The 19,699-nt window shown below is 42.8% G+C and overlaps 1 protein-coding gene across 1 annotated transcript in view; it reads right to left on the bottom strand.

Annotated features, from left to right (window-relative positions):
• The window catches only part of DNAH5 (dynein axonemal heavy chain 5), a 248,587-nt gene extending 229,176 nt beyond the window's left edge, over nt 1-19,411 (bottom strand). The window contains exons 1-3 of the mRNA XM_065398374.1: nt 19,016-19,411; nt 18,113-18,452; nt 12,179-12,377 (exon numbers count right to left, since the gene is read on the bottom strand). Coding sequence (XP_065254446.1) covers nt 12,179-12,377; nt 18,113-18,452; nt 19,016-19,411 — 935 coding nt within the window. The remainder of the gene's footprint in view (nt 1-12,178; nt 12,378-18,112; nt 18,453-19,015) is intronic.
• Nucleotides 19,412-19,699: the final 288 nt, after the last annotated feature.

Genomic DNA, 19,699 nt, shown 5'->3' with positions numbered 1-19,699 from the left:
AACCATTTGTACAAGTCATTTTAAACACGCCTTATCTTGATTTCTGTTTACTCCTATTAATGAAGGCCTCAAGTGAACAGAAATCTTTACCTCTTTGTCAGCTATGACTTTTTGAGTGATACAGAAACTCAGGAAAGAAGCATCTTCCACAAATCTTTAATCAAGACCTTGGTCTTTGGACTACTGAAAAAGTACTATTAGGCATTTTTGTGCCCGTTTTTTGCCAGCCCTATGCTCCTCTTTCCTCTTAGTCCTGCTCAGTTACACACTGAAATAGTTGTTAAATGTTTAGCTTTTCCTCTTCAAATATTTTCAGCAGTTAGTTTTCAGAAGTGGCAAATCTTTAAGGCCTCCAAAAAAAAAAAATCAAGAATAAAGCAAAGTAACTTATACAGCTATTTTTAGGAACTTTTGTTCAGTGTGATAAGTACTTAAGGTTATACTCAATACTCAAAGTGCGAATTGTTAGGTATATTGAAATACTTTATGTTGCTTAAGAAATATTGTTAATTTCCCTCTCCATCTCCCCACCCAATGTAATGGAAATCTAGATTAGCTTTACACACCCCAAAAAAAAAGGTTAGACAAGTTCATACAAGAAATGTGATGGCAATTAAGAGAGTTGTGCTTTCCTCTGCATCTTTTCATGGTCTTTCTCTTTGCCTACAAACTACCAGATGTGCGAGCATGCTAACGCTTCACTTTGAGTTGTGTATCAGTTCACAGGTATTTCAGAGCCCCTACAGAACGTCTAATACACAAGATGCACTTTATCAAGTAAAACTACTACCAGTATATTTTCTTGTATGGAAGCACATATCCCTCTATGGTCCAGCAAGGACACCAACTCTAGGCTCCAGGATCCTCAGATGTCACCTCTCTTGGGCAGAGACACACATTTCCCCCGCTCCTGACTGAGATATTTCTAGGCTGAACAGCTTCTTGCCTACACTGTGAATTACCCAGCAAAGGACCAACTGCATAGTCAGGCCTGCTTCACTTCTCTTCTCAGAGATGGTAAACAGTGCAATTACAACAGTTTAGTTACCATGCAGGCTGCCCTTTGTAAGCAAATTCATTTATTCTTAAGGTGGAAGCATTAGAGAGAAAACATATTAAAGCCAATCAAAGAGCCTACACGCATGCTAATCCCAGAGCTCACCCCCGATGCCAACAAGGGCACTGGCTGGTGATTAGTCCTTCAAATCCCACTCAGAGTGTTTCCTGTGGTTACAAGTCCATCACAGCTGCAGAACAAGCCCCCTTAGTCTTATGGGGGCTCAGTAGACCAAAGTCCTGCCAACCCTTCCCTAAGGATTGGGCCCCCTGCCCTATAACAGAGGTGCTGTCCATTTTCTGGATCAGAAAGAAGGCCCTGAGTCAGTTTAAACTCTGGCTTTTTAACCAAAAACCCTTTGTTGACCTCTGGAGAATCCACTTTGAACCGGTATATGTGAGCTTCTCTCAAGGTGGTGGTAGCTCTCTGGAAGCGTTAAACCTGAGTCAACTTGCTGTATCACTCCCAACTGTGCTTAGTTTCTGCAGGGTGTGGTCCAGTCTTCCTCCCCAATAGACACAAATATAATCTTTTACCAGTACATAAACATTTGCATTTTTAATACAATGAACTCCTAAAATACCTAAAATTAATTCCATAAGGTTGTCCAGGATATTCTTATATATATGACAGCAATTTGTTAGGCTATACTGCATCAAAAACTCAAAAAACAAAAACTCACCCTGGGCCCTACTGTTGTAATCCTTGCACAAAAGCACGTTTACCTCACTGAGTTATACATTCATAAATGCTGCATGATCATAGTATCATCTTCTTCACTATGTTTTAAGGCTATGTAATACTGACACCTGTAAGTGTCCTTGCTCTCAACACGTTTAGAAGATGTTAAACATTAAGGGCCAAATCATGTTTCCTTACTTAAGTGAGTAATACCATGGAAATTCATGGACCTGGTATATGGTCTCCCCAAAAGTCTTTGTACTTATGTAGGCATGGGTTCAAAGTCAACATGAATCATTAACTCAGGAAACACCTCATATAGCAGTATATGCCCCAAATCAGGGGTTCTCAAACTTCATTACACCGCAACCCCCTTCTGACAACAAAAATTACTACACGACCCCAGGAGGGGGGACTGAAGCCTGAGCCTGCCCGAGCCCCACCCATACGGGTGGGGGGGCCAAAGCCAAAGCCAAAGGGCTTCAGTCCCAGGCAGGGGGCCTGTAACCTGACCCTGATGCCCAGGGCTGAAGCCCTCGGGCTTCAGCTTTGGACCCCACTGGTGGGGCTTGGGCTTCAGCCCCAGGCCCCAGCAAGTCTAAGCCAGCCCTGGCAACCCTATTAAAATGGGGTCGCAACCCACTTTGGGGTTCCGACCCACAGTTTGAGAACCGCTGCCCCATCACTATATCCCACAGGCAACAAAGGTTTAGCCGCAGATCTATTAGCACACACGCCTGCACCCATACATTGCGTCTATATACAATGGTAATACTCAGAGAAAATATGACCCAGATAGCAAATTCCGAGGCAGGATTGCAGCTCTAGAGATTAAGGTTGAGACTCTCCGAGTCTGTTGTTGGCATCTGGAAGCCCAATTCCCAATAAATCAATGGACATTCAAATTCCTTATGACGCTTTGAAAATTACAGCTTCAAATGTTGGAAGCAAGCACACAGCTCTACCTCAAAAAGATGCCACCCTCTTTTCCAGCTAAAGAAAAATATGCAACACTTTTCATACATATGTGCATTCTCCTCCTCCCAGTCATACACTTTGTATACAGACTATTTCATAAACTTATATTAAGCCTTTAACTTAATTGATCAAATTTAACTTATTGCACAATTCTCTTCAGTACAATCTAACCTTACCATTCAAAAGTGACTTTTTTGGAATCTTCAAGCTCCTGTGCTTTTCCTTGTTTAAGTATTTGTAAAATCATTTAAATTCCAAGCATCCTTGTGTTCCCTCTTAGTAGCCGAGATGTCATTTTCTCTTCCAGCTAAATGTATCCAATTGATGGAAGACACCCAGGACAGAATCACCTTCAGATTCTCATAACCACTATCACTTACTCATTTTCTGAACACTGGGAAAATCAGAGAGCAGTACTGTCTAAGGATTCCTGCCTAATGACAATACAGATAATTAAATTTCAAGTGTAAACTTTAGTCTGATTTGAAAGCAAAATAAGTCAGCCTTAAAGAATGAGCTCGACAGTTAATGGGCTAGCCTTGCAATTCAGACAGGTCATTTTCCAAACAAAAAAGGAGATACAGAAACTGGGCAAGAGCGAAGGCTCCCAATTTGTCAGGAGTTGAAAACAGAAACCTGAAAGGAGAGAATGGATGCAGCATCTGCCAAGCTGTATTATTCATTTGCCTCTGAGGGTGTCAGGACATATTATTCCAGAAAAGCATGGCGCATGCACTTCCATAAAGGACCCAGAGTAGCTGAAAAGTTATTGAGAACAGCAAAACAGAGCCTGTTGAAATATATTGATTTTTAACTATAAAAGAAAAGTACACCCAACCTTCACTATAGCAGACCTGGCATTTTGCCATAATCAAGTATCTTTTAGAGTCTATTTTGTAACCAAGGTAACACTATTTCCATGAGTCTGATGAAGTGGATATTCACCCACAAAAGCTTATGCTCCAATACTTCTGTTAGTCTATAAGGTGCCACAGGACTCTTTGTCGCTTTTTACTATTTCCATGGTTCTGGTTAACAGATTTAAGTGAAAGGAACAAATAACCCATTCTTGCTTTTTAGAAAAATATTTATTAACATGCAAAAAGCTTTAACTATAACATGGAGGTTGTACAATAAAGCATTTAAATCAGGCAAAGCAAGGTTACATGTTAAAGCTAAATGTTGTCCTCCTGTTATGAGACAGTAGTTAGTAATGTACTTTAGTCTTCATTAGGGGCTAAAGATGGTGACTCACCAGCCACTACACTACCTTATGGCTGAATGAGGTGATGATGGGTTTTTCCTCTCCACTGCCCGTTGACCAGCCATTCAAGTCTGCTGGTGGTCCCCTTAGCCTTGTGGCTCTGTCCACATTTTACATTGATGTCACATTTTACTCCTCACCCCTTCCCAGGGAAGTCAGAGTCCAGTTCACTAGCAGTCTGGCAGCCTTGTACCCAGTCTAAACCCACTAGCCCTTATGACACTTGTGTTGGGCCTTCACCATACCTTTCCTTGGTGGCCTGTAGGGGAAACAAGTCAATCTCTCTACTCTGTGTTCCAGCCCAGGCTCCCTGTAGCAGGTGATTAAGATCTGCCTCTTCAGTCCTACTGATTCTTCCCCGGACTTCTTCCTACTGTGGCCCCCTAGGCCTTCTTCCCCAGCCCTTTTCAGGCCTTGGAGGGAAGGTAACAAAGGAACGGCATGACAAGAATAGTCCAAACATGTTCCTAGCCTGGCCTCTCGCCCTTCAGGAGATACTGTCCTCAGCGCTCTCACCCAGCATTCACAGGAATGCTCAGGTAGCTTCATCCTCTGAAATGCTACTTTTGGGAGCTAATGGGGAGAGGTCTGCCCACCTCCTAGGGCTGGGCCCTTCTGAACTAGACTACTCCCTTTTAAGGCTGCTTCTCCACAACTGTCATGTCTTGCAGGTGTGGTAGGGCAGGGCTGCCTGAACCCAAAGCTGTTTTTAAACACCCTTTTTCCTGGTGCAAGGTTTGTACACCCATCGTGACATTTTTTGAGGTGTTCATAATTTAGCATTTGCTTCAAAATCTTTTTATCCTTATAGTGCAATTTCACCATTAGAGTTAGTTATATGGCTTTGTACTTACACACACAGCTACTATATAGTAGTTGAGGATGGTAGTTGCATACAGATATTTAATTAAGGGCCATAATGCAGATTTACAAGACAAGAATTAAGGTTTCATCAACTTATGCATAAACCTATCTTAACATTGGACAAGGTGAACATTTCAGGAAGTTATAAGCCTGTGAACAGAGACTATGGAGCCTGTGAAAAAGGACTATGCAAGTAAATTTTGCAACATCAACTATTAGCAGGAACAATACAGTGAGAGCAACCTTTAGTCCAGGAACTGATCCAAAACCATTCAGGTGAGTAAAAGTTTTTCCAGGAGTTTCAAAAGATAGCAGGATCATTGGTTACAGTACAGGCTGGAAGCCTCAAGATGATGGTTTCCTTGCTCCGCAGCAGACTTGTCTGCCCTGAGAAACATTACACTGAAACCTCTTTTGAAAATTTGCAACTTAACCTCTGATCATTAAGCCCTCTGCAGGATGGGGCTAATTAATATTTATATGGTGCAAAGGATTGTTTTGAGGCTTCATTTATTAATGCTCATAAGCAAATTGGAGATTCTCAGAGGAAGGCATCATAGAAGTTCAAAGTATTATACACCTCTACCCTGATATAACGCTGTCCTCGGGAGCCAAAAAATCTTACCGCATTATAGGTGAAACCGCGTTATATCGAACTTGCTTTGATCCGCCGGAGTGCGCAGCCCCGCCCCCCCCCCCCCCCCCCGGAGCACTGCTTTACCGCGTTATATCTGAATTCATGTTATCAGGTCGCATTATATCGTGGTAGAGGTACTTTGAAAAGAGTCAATCAAGGAAAAGAATTTTCTGCAGATTAACTTGTGCTTTTATATCTCCTACCCTATTCTTAGTACAATAATTTCTGCAGAAACTGTTTAAAACGTCATTTCCAGCAGATATTAAGAAATTACTCAGATATGGTTTGGCCATCAATATTCAAATCTGAAGAGTTAGTGTTGATGTTTTCTATGAGGGATAGCACAAAGTGAACAGAAAGCAGTGTAAGCATTTGAAACAAAATCTTGTGGCAGGCCTCCTGAAAGACATGCTGTTTGCTTAAAAATATAGAGACTTCATGAGTATTGAGCTATTTCGGGGTCATGTTTTTAATCTGATCTCTGCCAGGAGGGCTAGAGTTTTTTTTTAAAAAGTCAATATTAATGTAACAACTCTAAGAACTGGGGCTTTATTGTGAGTCTCATGATAAAATTTCTCAAATTGGCAACATTTTCTCAATGTATCCTAATTAACACCAGGTAGCTGGAGGCAATACATTGAAACAAGAATAGCAAATGTGGCAAACAAACTAAAGAAAGACAAAATGAGGAATTACTGGGAAAAGTTACAAGGAAAGAAGGAGAGGGTAAGTGTGGAAAGGAGAATAAGAAAAAAAGTGGGATAGAGGTAGAGGTCACTAGTGTAATAAAGTTAGTGAAAGTAAACAGTAGTGTCTTGATGAATCTTTACTGAGAGCCTTTGTTATACATCAAAAAAGGAAAGGAGGGGCAGGAAAGGAGGGGACAAGAAATTGATTGAAAACAAAATAGTAGTACTTAGTATACAGCTTTATACCAAAATAGCTACAACTACATACTAACATTGGATTATATACCTATTGACCAACATTGATAGTAGGGCTGTCAATTAATCACAGTTAACTCACGCGATTAACTCAAAAAAATTAATTGCGATTAAAAAAATTAATCGTGATTAATTGCAGTTTTAATCACACTGTTAATAAAACAGCAATTGAAATTTATTAAATATTTTGGATTTTTTTTTCTACATTTTCATATATATTGTATTCTGTGTTGTAATTGAAATCAAAGTGTATATTATTTTTATTATAAATATTTGCACTGTAAAAACAATAAACAAAAGAAATAGTATTTTTCAGTTCACCACATACAAGTACTGTAGTGCAATCTCTTTGTCGGAAAAGTGCAACTTACAAATGTAGATTTTTTTTTTTTTGTTACATAACTGCACTCAAAAACAAAACAATGTAAAACTTTAGAGCCTACAAGTCCACTCAGTACTACTTGTTCAGCCAATCGCTAAGACAAACAAGTTTGTTTACATTTACAGGAAATACTGCTCCCCTCTTCTTACTTACAATGTCACCAAAAAGTGAGAGCAGGTATTTGCATGGCACTTTTGTAGCTGGCATTGCAAGGTCTTTACGTGCCAGATATGCTAAACATTCGTATACCCCTTCATGCTTCAGCCACCATTCCAGAGGACATGCTTCCATGCTGATGACACTCGTTAAAAAAATAAAGCGTTAATTAAATTTGTGACTGAACTCCTTCGGGGAGAATTGTATGGCCCCTGCTCTGTTTTATCCACATTCTGCCATATATTTCATGTTACAGCAGTCTCGGATGATGACCCAGCACATGTTGTTCATTTTAAGAACACTTTCATGCAGATTTGACAAAACGCAAAGAAGGTACCAATGTGAGATTTCTAAAGATAGCTACAACACTCAATGCAAGGTTTAAGAATCTGAAGTGCCTTCCAAAATCTGAGAGGGACAAGGTGTGGGGCATGCTTTCAGAAGTCTTAAAAGAGCAACACTCCGTTGCGGAACCTACAAAACACGAACCACCAAAAAAGAAAATCAACCTTTTGCTGGTGGCATCTGACTCAGCTAATGAAAATGAACATGCGTCAGTCCGCACTGCTTTGGATTATTATTGAGCAGAACCTGTCGTCAGCATGGATGCATGCCCCCTGGAATGGTGGTTGAAGTATGAAGGGACATATGAATCTTTAGCGCATCTGACACGTAAATATCTTGCGCCGCCGGCTACAGCAGTGCCATGAGAATGCCTGTTCTCACTTTCAAGTGACACTGCAAACAAGAAACTGGCAACATTATCTCCTGCATATGTAAACAAACTTGTTTGAGCAATTGGCTGAACAAGAAGTAGGACTGAGTGGACTTGCAGACTCTAAAATTTTACATTGTTTTATTTTTGAATGCATTTTTGGTACATAATTCTACATTTGTAAGTTCAATTTTCATGATAAAGAATTGAACTACAGTACTTGTATTAGGTGAATTGAAAAATACTATTTCTTTTGTTTTTTTACAGTGCAAATACTTGTAATCAAAGATAATTATTAAGTGAGCACTGTACACTTTGTATTCTGTGTTGTAATTGAAATCAATATATTTGAAAATGTAGAAAACATCCAAAAATATTTAAATAAGTGGTATTCTATTATTTCTTAACAATGCAATTAATCGTGATTAATTTTTTTAATTGCACGATTAATCACGATTAATTTTCTTAATCGCATGACAGCCCTAATTTATAGACATTTCTGTTTGGCTAAGGTTAATATCCAGTAGACTCGTGGACCACTCCAAATACATTGGGTCATTTGCATTCAGAACAGTGGCACTGCCCGCTTTCCCCACCATCAGCAGGTTCTGCACTCGGTCTCATGGGCAATATTTCCCCCATCTCCATTCTGGTCTGAGGCGTCTCACTATGAAGGGAGAACACAATAAGAACTCAATGATAGTTTCAATTTTAACTGCTCCCTAATTATAGTTTCCTATTAGATCAAGCCATCTACATCCTTGGGAAGGGTGGGAGCAGCCATCCCCAAAACTAAACTACACAGTTCAAATGTGAAAAATGAAGTGGATTTGGGAAGTTTCAATTCACAATAGGAACTCTGTCTGTGGCATAGAGGAAAAGAATCTGCTAAGGCCCAGTGTTGAGGACCTAACTCAGTAACAGGTTTAGCCAATGGCCTTTCTTTCAGACGTAGATCAATACAGCATACAACAGCCAAAATGTACTGATCTGCAGCTGAAGCAGAAAGCAAGATGTGTTTAGGCTCTTTGTTGATGAAATGCTGGCTTTTACCATTGCCATCTACATTTGGCAGTTTTAAGACATTGCCAAATGGTATATACCTAGGGCTAACTCCCGCAAGGTACTGAGCACCGTACACATCCAGGAAACACTAATGTGCTTAACTTAAGCACATAAATAATATCATTGTCTCTAATAAGACTACTCATGTACTTCAGTCAGTGCATTAGTCGACTGGGGCTAGAGTCCTTGATACCTTGCAGGATTGTGCCCCTGATTAGCAAGGTCAGTTTGGGTTGTAACAGTCAGCAAAAAACCAGCTACACCAAGAAGCATCTAGTTGAAAATAAAAGTGTACTAGTCATATCACTTTCATCAAGAGAACTCTGATGCAATTTAAATACTGACAACCTTGTTCGATTTGAAACCAAGTGAATTTAGGAATTTTGGTTTCTTTCTTCTATACAGTAGTTGGTTAAAGGCAGTGGTTAGCTGCCACCAAGTGGTAGATATTGAAAAATGTACAATATTTTGCTATGGTTGTTTTTTTTAAATGAAAGGTACATTTGTCAATTTCCATACAAATATTAAATGTGGCATGAGCACACATTGAACTTAGACATAGATTGCCAGTTTCAAAATTATAGACAAAAAGCTGAGTTATTATCTATGGCCACCTATCCCTGTGCTTTATTAATGCTAGAAGCCACAGAGTGAATGCATGTCTGAATTACTAAGGCATGCCTTCTGTAAAGCTGTAAAGCCCATGGTCTGAAAGACTTATGAAAAACCCACCCTTGGCATAAGCCACTTTGACAGTCATATAGGATTTTAAGTACTTATGAAAAAAAAAATCACGAGAGTGATTACCCGCCTAAGTGCAATACTTGCTCCAAAAAACATCAACTAGAGTAAGTCCTATTAGTATTATAGGACGTGACAGTGGGATTGTCAAGTGCCTAAATGCCTTTAAAAATCTGGCCCCTAGTTTCTATACTCTAATCGTCAACTTGACTGCTATCAAAAGAGCTACTTGACAGAAAGAATATATCCTTAAGAGATAATGTTATGCATGGGCATTGAGGACCAGACTGCAATTTTAATTTGTAGTCCTGTCTAACTGTTGAGGATTTAGCCGAGACTCTGTCTGGCAACTGTGAATAAAGCAATATTCTTTTTACATATTGCCAATACCCCAGTGTAGTTAATACATGTTCCTTTAACCTGGGCACATTAACCCTATAATGACATTGTCTTGTATGAACTCTAGTATTAAATCGAAGTATACAAAAATATATTTAAGTACAAATTTGCCTAACACTTACTATCTGATGCAGACACAGACAAGTGTGCTCTATGTATAGACCTACCTGTCTGAGAATCCATTCTCATTGCTTCCTTTCAAAGGCTAGGCAGCCAACTTTCACGTGCTAAGGTCAGGTTATACAGTATAATGAGATGCTTAGGTCCCTTCCATATATTAATGGGCAAATATATCGCCTTAGTTACCAACTCAGCTAATCGGAGTCTCTGCAGCCATTTTAGAGGGACATTACTGACAGCTCTACTAATTGGCCCTGTGAAGAATCAGGAATGACTGGAAGCATTCACTTGGGCCAGGACTAGGAAAGCACATCCATAGATACCACTCTCATGGAAAGTGATTTTGTGACTTTATTTCATCTGGAAGCAAAGCGGCCCATTGTTAGATTGCACACTTATGTAACTAGAACATCTGGATTAAGGCTCCATCCTACCTGGTATATACCTTGTCCAATTAGGCACTCTGCAATAAACAGAAAAGAGAAAACAGCACAGAGGAACAGATTTTGCAACCATCTAATTGAGATCTGAGCCTCCCAATAAAGATCAAGTGACCTGGTTCTCTCATGCTCGTTCAGGTATGCAATCACATTGTCTGCCATAGCTACACAATATGCTGGATATTTAGTCGTCTTGTCTTCAGTTTTTTATGGACACCGGGTCATTATAGGCCATTGATAATGTCTTCATAAGACTCTACACTTAAGACCTTTATGTAGAAGTGAGCACTGGGGGAAATGGCATTCCCTCTAGGTTGGCTGGTTAGGGTAGTCCTGTCCAGATCTGAGATTTGGACATCTCTTCCAGAATCTATTGTGTACCACTGTACTGATATGGGTATTTATGAGAGAATCTTTGTTGGCCATGATAAGCCCATGGTATATAGGAGGGACCCTCTGGGAAGAGGGTTGCATTGAGTTTGGCCTCTTTCATTGGCTGCATAGGCAACTCTGGAAAGAACTGGAGGCTGCAGAACCTGTATCATGCACAGAGCTTTTACTAACTTCCCTTTGTGTCCTCATCTTAACATATAGAAAACTGGGTCTGTATCTTAAAAGCATTGAAGAGGTTTGAGCTGGCTTTGTCATATAGTCTTGTTTTCACTGTATTTCCTACATCATGTCCCCAAATGGAACCCATCTAAGGGTATGTCTACACCCAGCCGCTAGTTCGGCGGCTGGGAATCGAAGTTCTGGGTTCGACTTATCGCATCTTGTCTGGACGCGATAAGTCGAACCAGGAAGTGATCGCCGTCGACTGCGGTACTCCAGCTAGACGAGAGGAGTACCGCGGCGTCGACGGGGGAACCGCGGCGTCGACGGGGGAGCCTGCCTGCCGCGTGTGGACCGAGGTAAGTTCGAACTAAGCTACTTCGAACTTCAGCTACGTTATTCACGTAGCTGAAGTTGCGTACCTTAGTTCGAATTGGAGGGTAAGTGTAGACCAAGCCTAAGAAAGTGTAGTTTTCTGTTTGTGATCAACTATTAGAATCACCAGAACCTACAGCGAGACCCAACATGCTGTGCAAAGCTCAGTGCTAGCTATCTGCACTAGTTTAGCAGAACTATAAACAATGCCAAGTAACCTGTTGTGAAAACACAACCAGATCTCCCTGAAGTCTAGATCAAAGGACATCAATCTTCTTAGATATGGGTCCTTTAACTTAAGATTTCATAGAAGTTTGTTCAAGGGCTTCAGATGTATAACTGCCCTCTTGTCACTTGAGGAACAAACAGGATAGAGGCCTGACTTTTGAGTCAGGAACTACTTTTATCATTCCAGTCACAAGATGGCATATAGCGTCCCTAATCTGTATCCAAAGATTAACTAAATTTGTTATAGGTTTGAGTGCACACACTTCAATGCCAGGGGAATATCTGTACTATGCATTCTTTAAATGCTACTAAATATCTGACTATATCCAATATAGATTTCTCGTACGTGGTTGGTGGCTATTTGGCTGCAGAGCACAACTCTCCACCTAATTGAGACTTCATTTTTAGTTGTTGTGTAAGGTGGCATACAATCTTTATTGGGAGGAAGCAAATCTGGTGACATGTCCCTTGACATGTTCAATATTGCCCTTCAGTACAGGTTCTTTGATTGTAATTATTTAAGGGCTAGCTTCATGACTTCACTTTGTAGTTAGTCTACTCTTTTTATTCTGCCTTGTACATGGGCACATTTACTTCCATTTCTCTCAAGCAATCAGCCAACACTCTGTGCATTAGCTTTCCAAAAATTCCTCCAGCATGTTTTGATGTTTCCAGGGGCTCAGTAATAGCTACCATAATGTAATTAAAGTTAACATCCTTGTAGGAGGGGAAATGCCAAAGAAACCCACCATAGTAGCATTTAACTTCAAAAAGAGGAACTATACAACAATAAGAAAGCTAGTTAAAATTAAAAGGAACAGTCACAAAAGTGAAATGCCTGCAAGCTGCACGGAAACTATTTAAAAACACCATAATAGAGGCTGAAACTGTATATTCCAAATGTGTACTCCAAAAGAAAGAAAAAGAGTAAAGACCAAAAAAAGTCATCATGGCTAAACAGCAGAGTGGAAGAGGCAGTTAGAGGTAAAAAGGCATCCTTTAAAAATTGGAAGTCAAATCCTAGTGAGGAAAATAGAAAGGAGCAAAATCTCTGAAAAGTCAAGGGTAAAAGTATAATGGGGCAGGTCAAAAAAAGAATTTGAAGAGCAACTACCAAATGATACAAAAACTAACAGCAATTTTGTTAAATTACATCAGAAGCAGGAAACCTGCCAAACAATCAGTGGGACCAGTGGACAATCGAGGTGCTAAAGGAATATTCAAAGAAGACAAGGTCATTACAGAGAAGCTAAATGAATTCTTTGCATAGGTCTTCACTTCAGATGATGTGAGGGAGCTCTCCATACCCAAGCCATACTTTTTAGGTGACAGATCTGAGGAACTGTCCCAGGCTAAAGTGCCAATAAAGGATGTTTTGGAACAAATTTATTAAACAGCAACAAGTCACCAGGACCTGACGGTATTCACCCAAGAGTTCTGAAGAAACTCATATGAAATTTTCAGAATTACTAACTATGGGATATGTAACTTATCACTTAAATCAGCCTCAGTACCAGATTACTGGAGGACTGCTAATATTTAAAAAGAGCTCCAGAGGTGATCCTGGCATTTAGAGGCCAGTAAACCTAACTTCAGTACCAGGCAAGTTGGTTGAAACTATAGTAAAGACCAGAATTATCAGACACACAGAAGAACACAATGTGTTGGGGGAGAGTAAATATAACTTTTATAAAGGGAAATCATGCCTCACCAATCTATTAGAATTCCTTGAGGGTGTCAACAAGCATGTGAACAAGGGTGATCCAGTGGAGATAGTGTACTTGGACTTTCAGAAGCCTTTGACAAGGTCCCACACTAAAGGCTCTTAAAGCAAAATCATAAGATAAGAGAGAAGGTCCTCTATTGTATCAGTAATAGATTAAAGAGGGGGGAAATATCAGTTTTCACAATAGAGAAAATTATCTGGAAAAGAGGTCAACAGTGAAGTGGCAAAATATGCAGACGATACAAAATTACCAAAGATAGATAAGTCCAAAACTGACTGCAAAGGGTTACCAAGGCAGCTCTCTAACCTGGGTGACTGGGCACCAAAATGGCAGATGAAATTCAGCGTTGATAAATGCAGAGTAATGCACATTGGAAAATATAATCCCAACTATACATATAAAAGGATGGGGTCTAAATTAGCCGTTACCACTCAAGATCTTGTAGTCATCATAGATAGTTTCTTGAAAACATCTGCTGAGAGTGTGGTGGCTACCAAAAAATCTAACAGAATGTTAGGAACCATTAGGAAAGGGATACATAATAAGACAGGAGACATCGAAATTCCACAATATAAATCCATGGCATGCCCACATCTTGAATACTGCTTGCAGTTCTGGTTGCCCCTTCTCAAAAAAAAATGTATTAGAATTGGAAAAATTACGGACAAGGACAACAAAAATAATTATAGGTATGGAACAGCTTCCATGAGAAGAGATTAAAATGACTAGACTGTTCATCTTAGAAAAGGTACAACTGAGGGGGGATATAATAGAGGTCTATAAAATCATGAATGGTGGAGAAAGTGAATAGGTAAGTGTTATTTACCCCTTTCCATAATGCAAGAACCAGAGGTCACCCAATGAAATTAATAGGCAGCAGGTTTAATACAGCAAAAGGAAGTACTTCTTCATAAAATGCACAGACAACCTGTGGAATTCATTGCCAGTGGATGTTGTGAGGGCCAAAATTATAACTGGGTTCAAAAAAGAATTAGATAAATTCAGGGAGGATAGGTCCATCAATGACTATTAGCCAAGATGATCACAGATGCAACCCCATGCTCTGGGTGTACTTAAACTTTTGACTGCTAGAAACTGGGACTGGATGACAGGGGATGGATCACTCAATGATTGCCTGTTCCATTCATTCCCTCTGAAGCATGGCACTGGCCTCTGTTGGAAGCTAGGATACAGGGTTAGATGGACCATTGGTCTAACCCAGTGTGGAACCCAGTGTGGCTATTCCTATGGTTTGTTTAGCTGCCTGTTATGGCATTACTAGCCATATTCCTAGCTATGAATGAAGTACTATTAATCTGAAAAAAGCTATCTGACATAAACAATGCTGTTAGGGATGTCTTTTGAAAACTTAGCCCTGATTTTTTCATACTTTGACATTTCATGGAAGGAAGTTTGTTCAAGCAAGAATCATTGACGCAAAGGAGGTTGACGCTGTAAAGGCATAGAGGATATGTTTACACACACAGCCTGTGGCAGTGAGCCTCACAGTCTGGATCAACCCAACTCAGGCTTGCAGGCCCCATGTTAGCACTCTAAAAAAAGCGGCATAGACAGTGCTTTGAAGTTGCGGCTCAGGCTCTCACTAAAGCATGTAATTAGCTACTATACTAGAGGAGAACTTGTGTAGGGCTTTCTGAATGCTTATGGCTTTGAGATTTTTCAGTGCTCCCTCTAACCAGTACCTACATCTACCTGCTAAGGAAATTAAGCACATAGCCTAACTGTGAGGCCTGCAGTTGTAGTGTAGATCCTGTACCTGTCCATACAAGTAGTCATAAAACAATTAGGTTTTAATACACTGAGACTAAATACGTGACCCCTGACAAACGTTTGCTTATTTGGGGGGCTTTTTTCCATCACTTTGCATGATGAATGTAGTCTTCAAAGATGCAGTTGGTCTCCACAAGCAACAGCATGTCATTTCCAAGGTATCAATTCCATTGTCCAATTTAAGGGATATCTAAAACTTTAGTCTGACAGCATTTAAGGGTGTACTGCTGACCCTTCAATGTGTATTAATTCGCAGATGCACTGCTAAACTGAACCAAGACTGAAGGGAAGTGGTTGTATTTTTCCCTAGACCTCATTAAAGTGCCATGGAATGAAATTAAACACTGCTAACATTTAAGTTAAAATTAATTTAGTTAACTAGCATAAGATTGTCTTATTCCACCAGATGGTGCTCACGTTTCAAAATGTTTTGCTGCTAGAGGAATTGATTTAAGAATCGGTGACACCATCATCTGCAACTGTACACAGACTAGATTGTGAGGCAAATTTTGTGCTGACTTACAATTGGGTGCATACACCCCAATGTCACCCAATTTTACTCTCTTAGTAAGGCTAATGATGATTTGTTTTATACACCAAAACGTAAATGCTGCAAGACAAGCCACCATGAAAACCATAGTGCACGAAGTGGGTCGACACATAGAATCATAGGACTCGAAGGGAACTCTAGAGGTCTTCTAATCCAGTCCCCTGCACTCAAGGCAGGACTAAGTATTATGTAGACCATCCCTGACAGGTGTTTGTCTAGCCTGCTCTTAAAAATCTCCAATGACGGAGATTCCACAACCTCCCTAGGCAATTTATTCCAGTGCTTAACCACCCTGACAGTTAAGAAGTTTTTCCTAATGTCCAACCTAAACCTCCCTTGCTGCAATTTAAGCCCATTGCTTTTTGTCCTATCCTCAGAGGTTAAGGAGAACAATTTTTCTTCCTCCTCTGTGTAATAACCTTTTATGTACTTGGAAACGGTTATGTCCCCTCTCAGTCATCTCTTCTCCAGACTAAATAAACCCAATTTTTTCAATCTTCCCTCATAAGTAAGGCTATGATTTAATCACAGGTATTTTTAGTAAAAGTCATGGACAGGTCACGGGCAATAAACAAAAAGTGATGGCCAGTGACCTGTCCATGACTTTTACTAAAAACACCCCTAATTAAATCTTAGATGCTGGGGGAGAGGGAGCGCTCCAGCAAATGCTTATGTTCTGGGGTGGGGGGTGCTCCAACAGTCGCCACTGCTCTGGGGGAGGTGGCCCAGGGCCCCACCACCACCGTTGCCACTCCTCCGGGCAGGGTGCAGCTCGGGGCCCTGCCGCCACTGCTCCCTCAGGCGGGGGGCAGCCCATGGCCCCGCCGCTGCTCCCAGACTGCTGCTCCGGGGCAGCATCTGGGACCGGCTGCCTGGGCAGCACCTGGAACCAGCTGCCTGGAGCCACCCGAGCAGCAGCCCATGCAGCTGGCCCCGGGTCCACACTAGCTGCTTGAGCGGCCCTGGGGTCAGCCGCACCAGCCGCTGCAGCTGCAAAAGTATTCTAGGATATATTTCATCAGGCCCTGGTGACTTGAAGACATCTAACTTGTCTAAGTAATTTTTAAGTTATTCTTTCCCTCTTTTAGCCTCTGATCTTATCTCATATTCACTGGCATTCACTACGTTAAACATTCAATTGTTACTAACCTTTTTGGTGAAAACTGAAACAAGAAAGTCATTGAACACTTCTGCTATTTCCACATTTTCTGCTATTGTTTCCCCCCACCCCGCGATTGAGTAATGGGCCAACCCTGTCCTTGGTTTTCCTCTTGCTTCTAATGTATTTGTAGACTGTTTTCTTGTTACCCCTTGTGACAATGTTGGGACTCACCACCGCGGCGCCTCCTACTGGTCGTCTCGGGGAATTGGTTCGATCCAGTAGAGCGCCCCCTTCTGGTGGTGTCCCGTCTGTCGTCCCGCCTTCGGTTGGCGTGTGGACCCGCGTTGCTCCTGACGCATGGTGTCCTCTTCTGGGACACTGTCCTCCGACAGTGTCCCTTCGTCTATTCACACCCCCTTCCGGGGGCTGGATGATCAACAATCCTACACCTTCAAGTCCGATCCCTACAGCCCGGGATCTGGTGTAGTTTCTGCACCTGCGGCCTATGGCTGGGTGTACTGCCAAGGGGAACGGAGGGTGGGGGGGACCCAGGCCCGCCCACTACTCTGAGTCCCGGTCCAGAGGCCCTCTAGCAACAGCCTCGCTGTCCTCCTTCTCCTTCCTCCCCTGTCTGTTCCTCTGGACCGCTTCCCCAACGGCCCTTCTTCCCGCTAGGCCCTTTCCTTCAAGGCCAGCCGCCTGGCAGGCTACGGAGTAGGACCTTCTCCTGCTCTCCAAGGCTGGCCTGCATTGCGCTGTCCGTGGTGCTGGCCTCCCAGCTCTGGAGACAGACCTTCCCCTCTGAAGGCCTGGGACAGACTGACCGCTCTCTCCCTGAGCAGTCTTTTATATGGCTGAGCTTGGCCCTGATTGGCTGTCCCCAATTTGGCCTCTGATTGACTCGCAACAAGCCCTTCTCTTATTGGCTGCCGGGATGTGCAGGCACCCGGGTCTGCCGCAGCCCACACTCTCCGGGCGTGGGGCAGCCGCCCCACCACACACCCTCCCCCTTAAGAACCCTCCCTTGTCACAGGGCAACACGGCCAATGGGCCAAAGTCTAGGAAATTAGCCCTTGTCACAGGGCAACACGGCCTACTGGCCAAAGTCTAGGAAATTAGCCCTCGTCCCAGGGCAACACGGCCTATGGGCCAAAGTCTAGGAAATTAGCCCCTGTCACAGGGCAACATGGCCTACTGGCCAAAGTCTAGGAAATTAGCCCTCGTCCCAGGGCAACACGGCCTATGGGCCAAAGTTTAGGAAATTAGCCCTTGTCACAGGGCAACACGGTCTAGTCACCGTCTCAGCGGGGGGGGGGGGTCCCACCGAAACACGCTGAGGCTTACCGGGTCCGACATACCAGTCCATCACTCCCCACGGATTGCTTCCTGCCAGTTCGGATGCTGGGGTGTCCCACAGGTCTCCTGATTCTCCGTGGGGCTCAAGGTCCGCCGCCTCTTCTGGTTCCTCCCACAGTGAGGCTCCACCCCGACCTGGAGATGTCTCGGTTCCTAGCGGCTTCAGGAGTATGGCCTGGTCCTCCACCAGAGCTTCCCGGATAGGTCCTTCTCCTACGGCTGCCTGCATAGACTGGGCTATGCTCTCTCTCTCTTCATACTCTCCTGCATTAGCATGGGCCTTACCCGGGCGATGGAATACGCGGAAGTCGTAAGGCTGGAGGGATAGCTACCACCGCATAATTCTAGGGTTTGTGTCCTTCATACTGTGGATCCATCGTAAGGGTGCGTGGTCTGTGATCAACTTAAAACTATTCCCCAGCAAGTAGTAACGTAGGGCGTCGATGGCCCACCGTACCGCTAGGGCCTCTTTCTCTATCATCGAATAATGTCTTTCCTGGGGGAACAGCTTATGACTTAGGTATAGTACCGGGTGTTCTTCCCCGTCTATTTCCTGGGATAGCACTGCGCCCAAGCCCACTTCGGATGCATCCGTTTGAAGTATAAATTCCTTCATGAAGTCCGGGTGTCGTAGAATAGGTTCTCGAGTGAGCCGTTCCTTTAGTGTTGAAAAGGCTCTCTCGCATTGTTCAGACCACTGTACCTGTCGGGGCTGAGAGTTCTTTGTCAGGTCTGATAATGGGGCGGCTATGGATGCAAAATCCGGCAGGAAATGGGGTAATACCCAGCCAATCCCAAAAACTGATGCACTTGCTTCTTTCTCTTGGGGACGGGTACGTCTTTGAGTGCTTGCACCTTGCTAATCAGGGGTGTTAGCCTCCCCCCTCCTACCGTGTATCCCAGGTATGTCACTTCTTCTTGCCCTAGGTGGCACTTTGCCGGGTTAGCTGTAAGGCCGGCCGCTCTGAGGGCCTGTAACACCCCTGCTAGGTGTTGTAGGTGGCTCTCCCAGTTGAGGCTGTAAATCACAATATCATCTATATAGGCCGCCGCGTATTGGTTGTGGGGTTGGAGGACCTTGTTCATCAAGCGTTGGAACGTAGCCGCCGCTCCGTGTAACCCGAATGGCATGGTTATGAATTGGAAGAGGCCGAAAGGGGTGGGGAAGGCCGTCTTCGCACGGGAGTTTGGCGTGAGGGGGATCTGCCAGTATCCTTTAGTTAGATCTATGGTTGACAGATAGCTGGCTCCCCCGAGACGCTCCAACAATTCGTCTACCTTCGGCATTGGGTATGCATCAAAGCGGGAGATGGCGTTGACCTTTCTGAAGTCGATGCAAAACCGGGTAGTCCCATCTGGCTTTGGGACTAAGACGATAGGGCTGCGTCACTCACTCGTCGATTCTTCCACCACTCCCATCTCCAACATCATCTCTAATTCCTGCCGGACCGTATCCCACATTTTCTTGGGTAACGGTCGGTGATTGTCTCTCACCCTCTTCCCGGGGTCGGTGGCAATATGATGACTCATTAGAGTCGTTCGGCCCGGACGGGCAGATAAAACATCTGGGAATTC

This window comes from Emys orbicularis, chromosome 2 (genome assembly GCF_028017835.1).
Source record: "Emys orbicularis isolate rEmyOrb1 chromosome 2, rEmyOrb1.hap1, whole genome shotgun sequence".
Taxonomy (NCBI): Eukaryota; Metazoa; Chordata; order Testudines; family Emydidae; genus Emys; species Emys orbicularis.
This window is presented reverse-complemented; position numbering and strand designations above follow the sequence as displayed.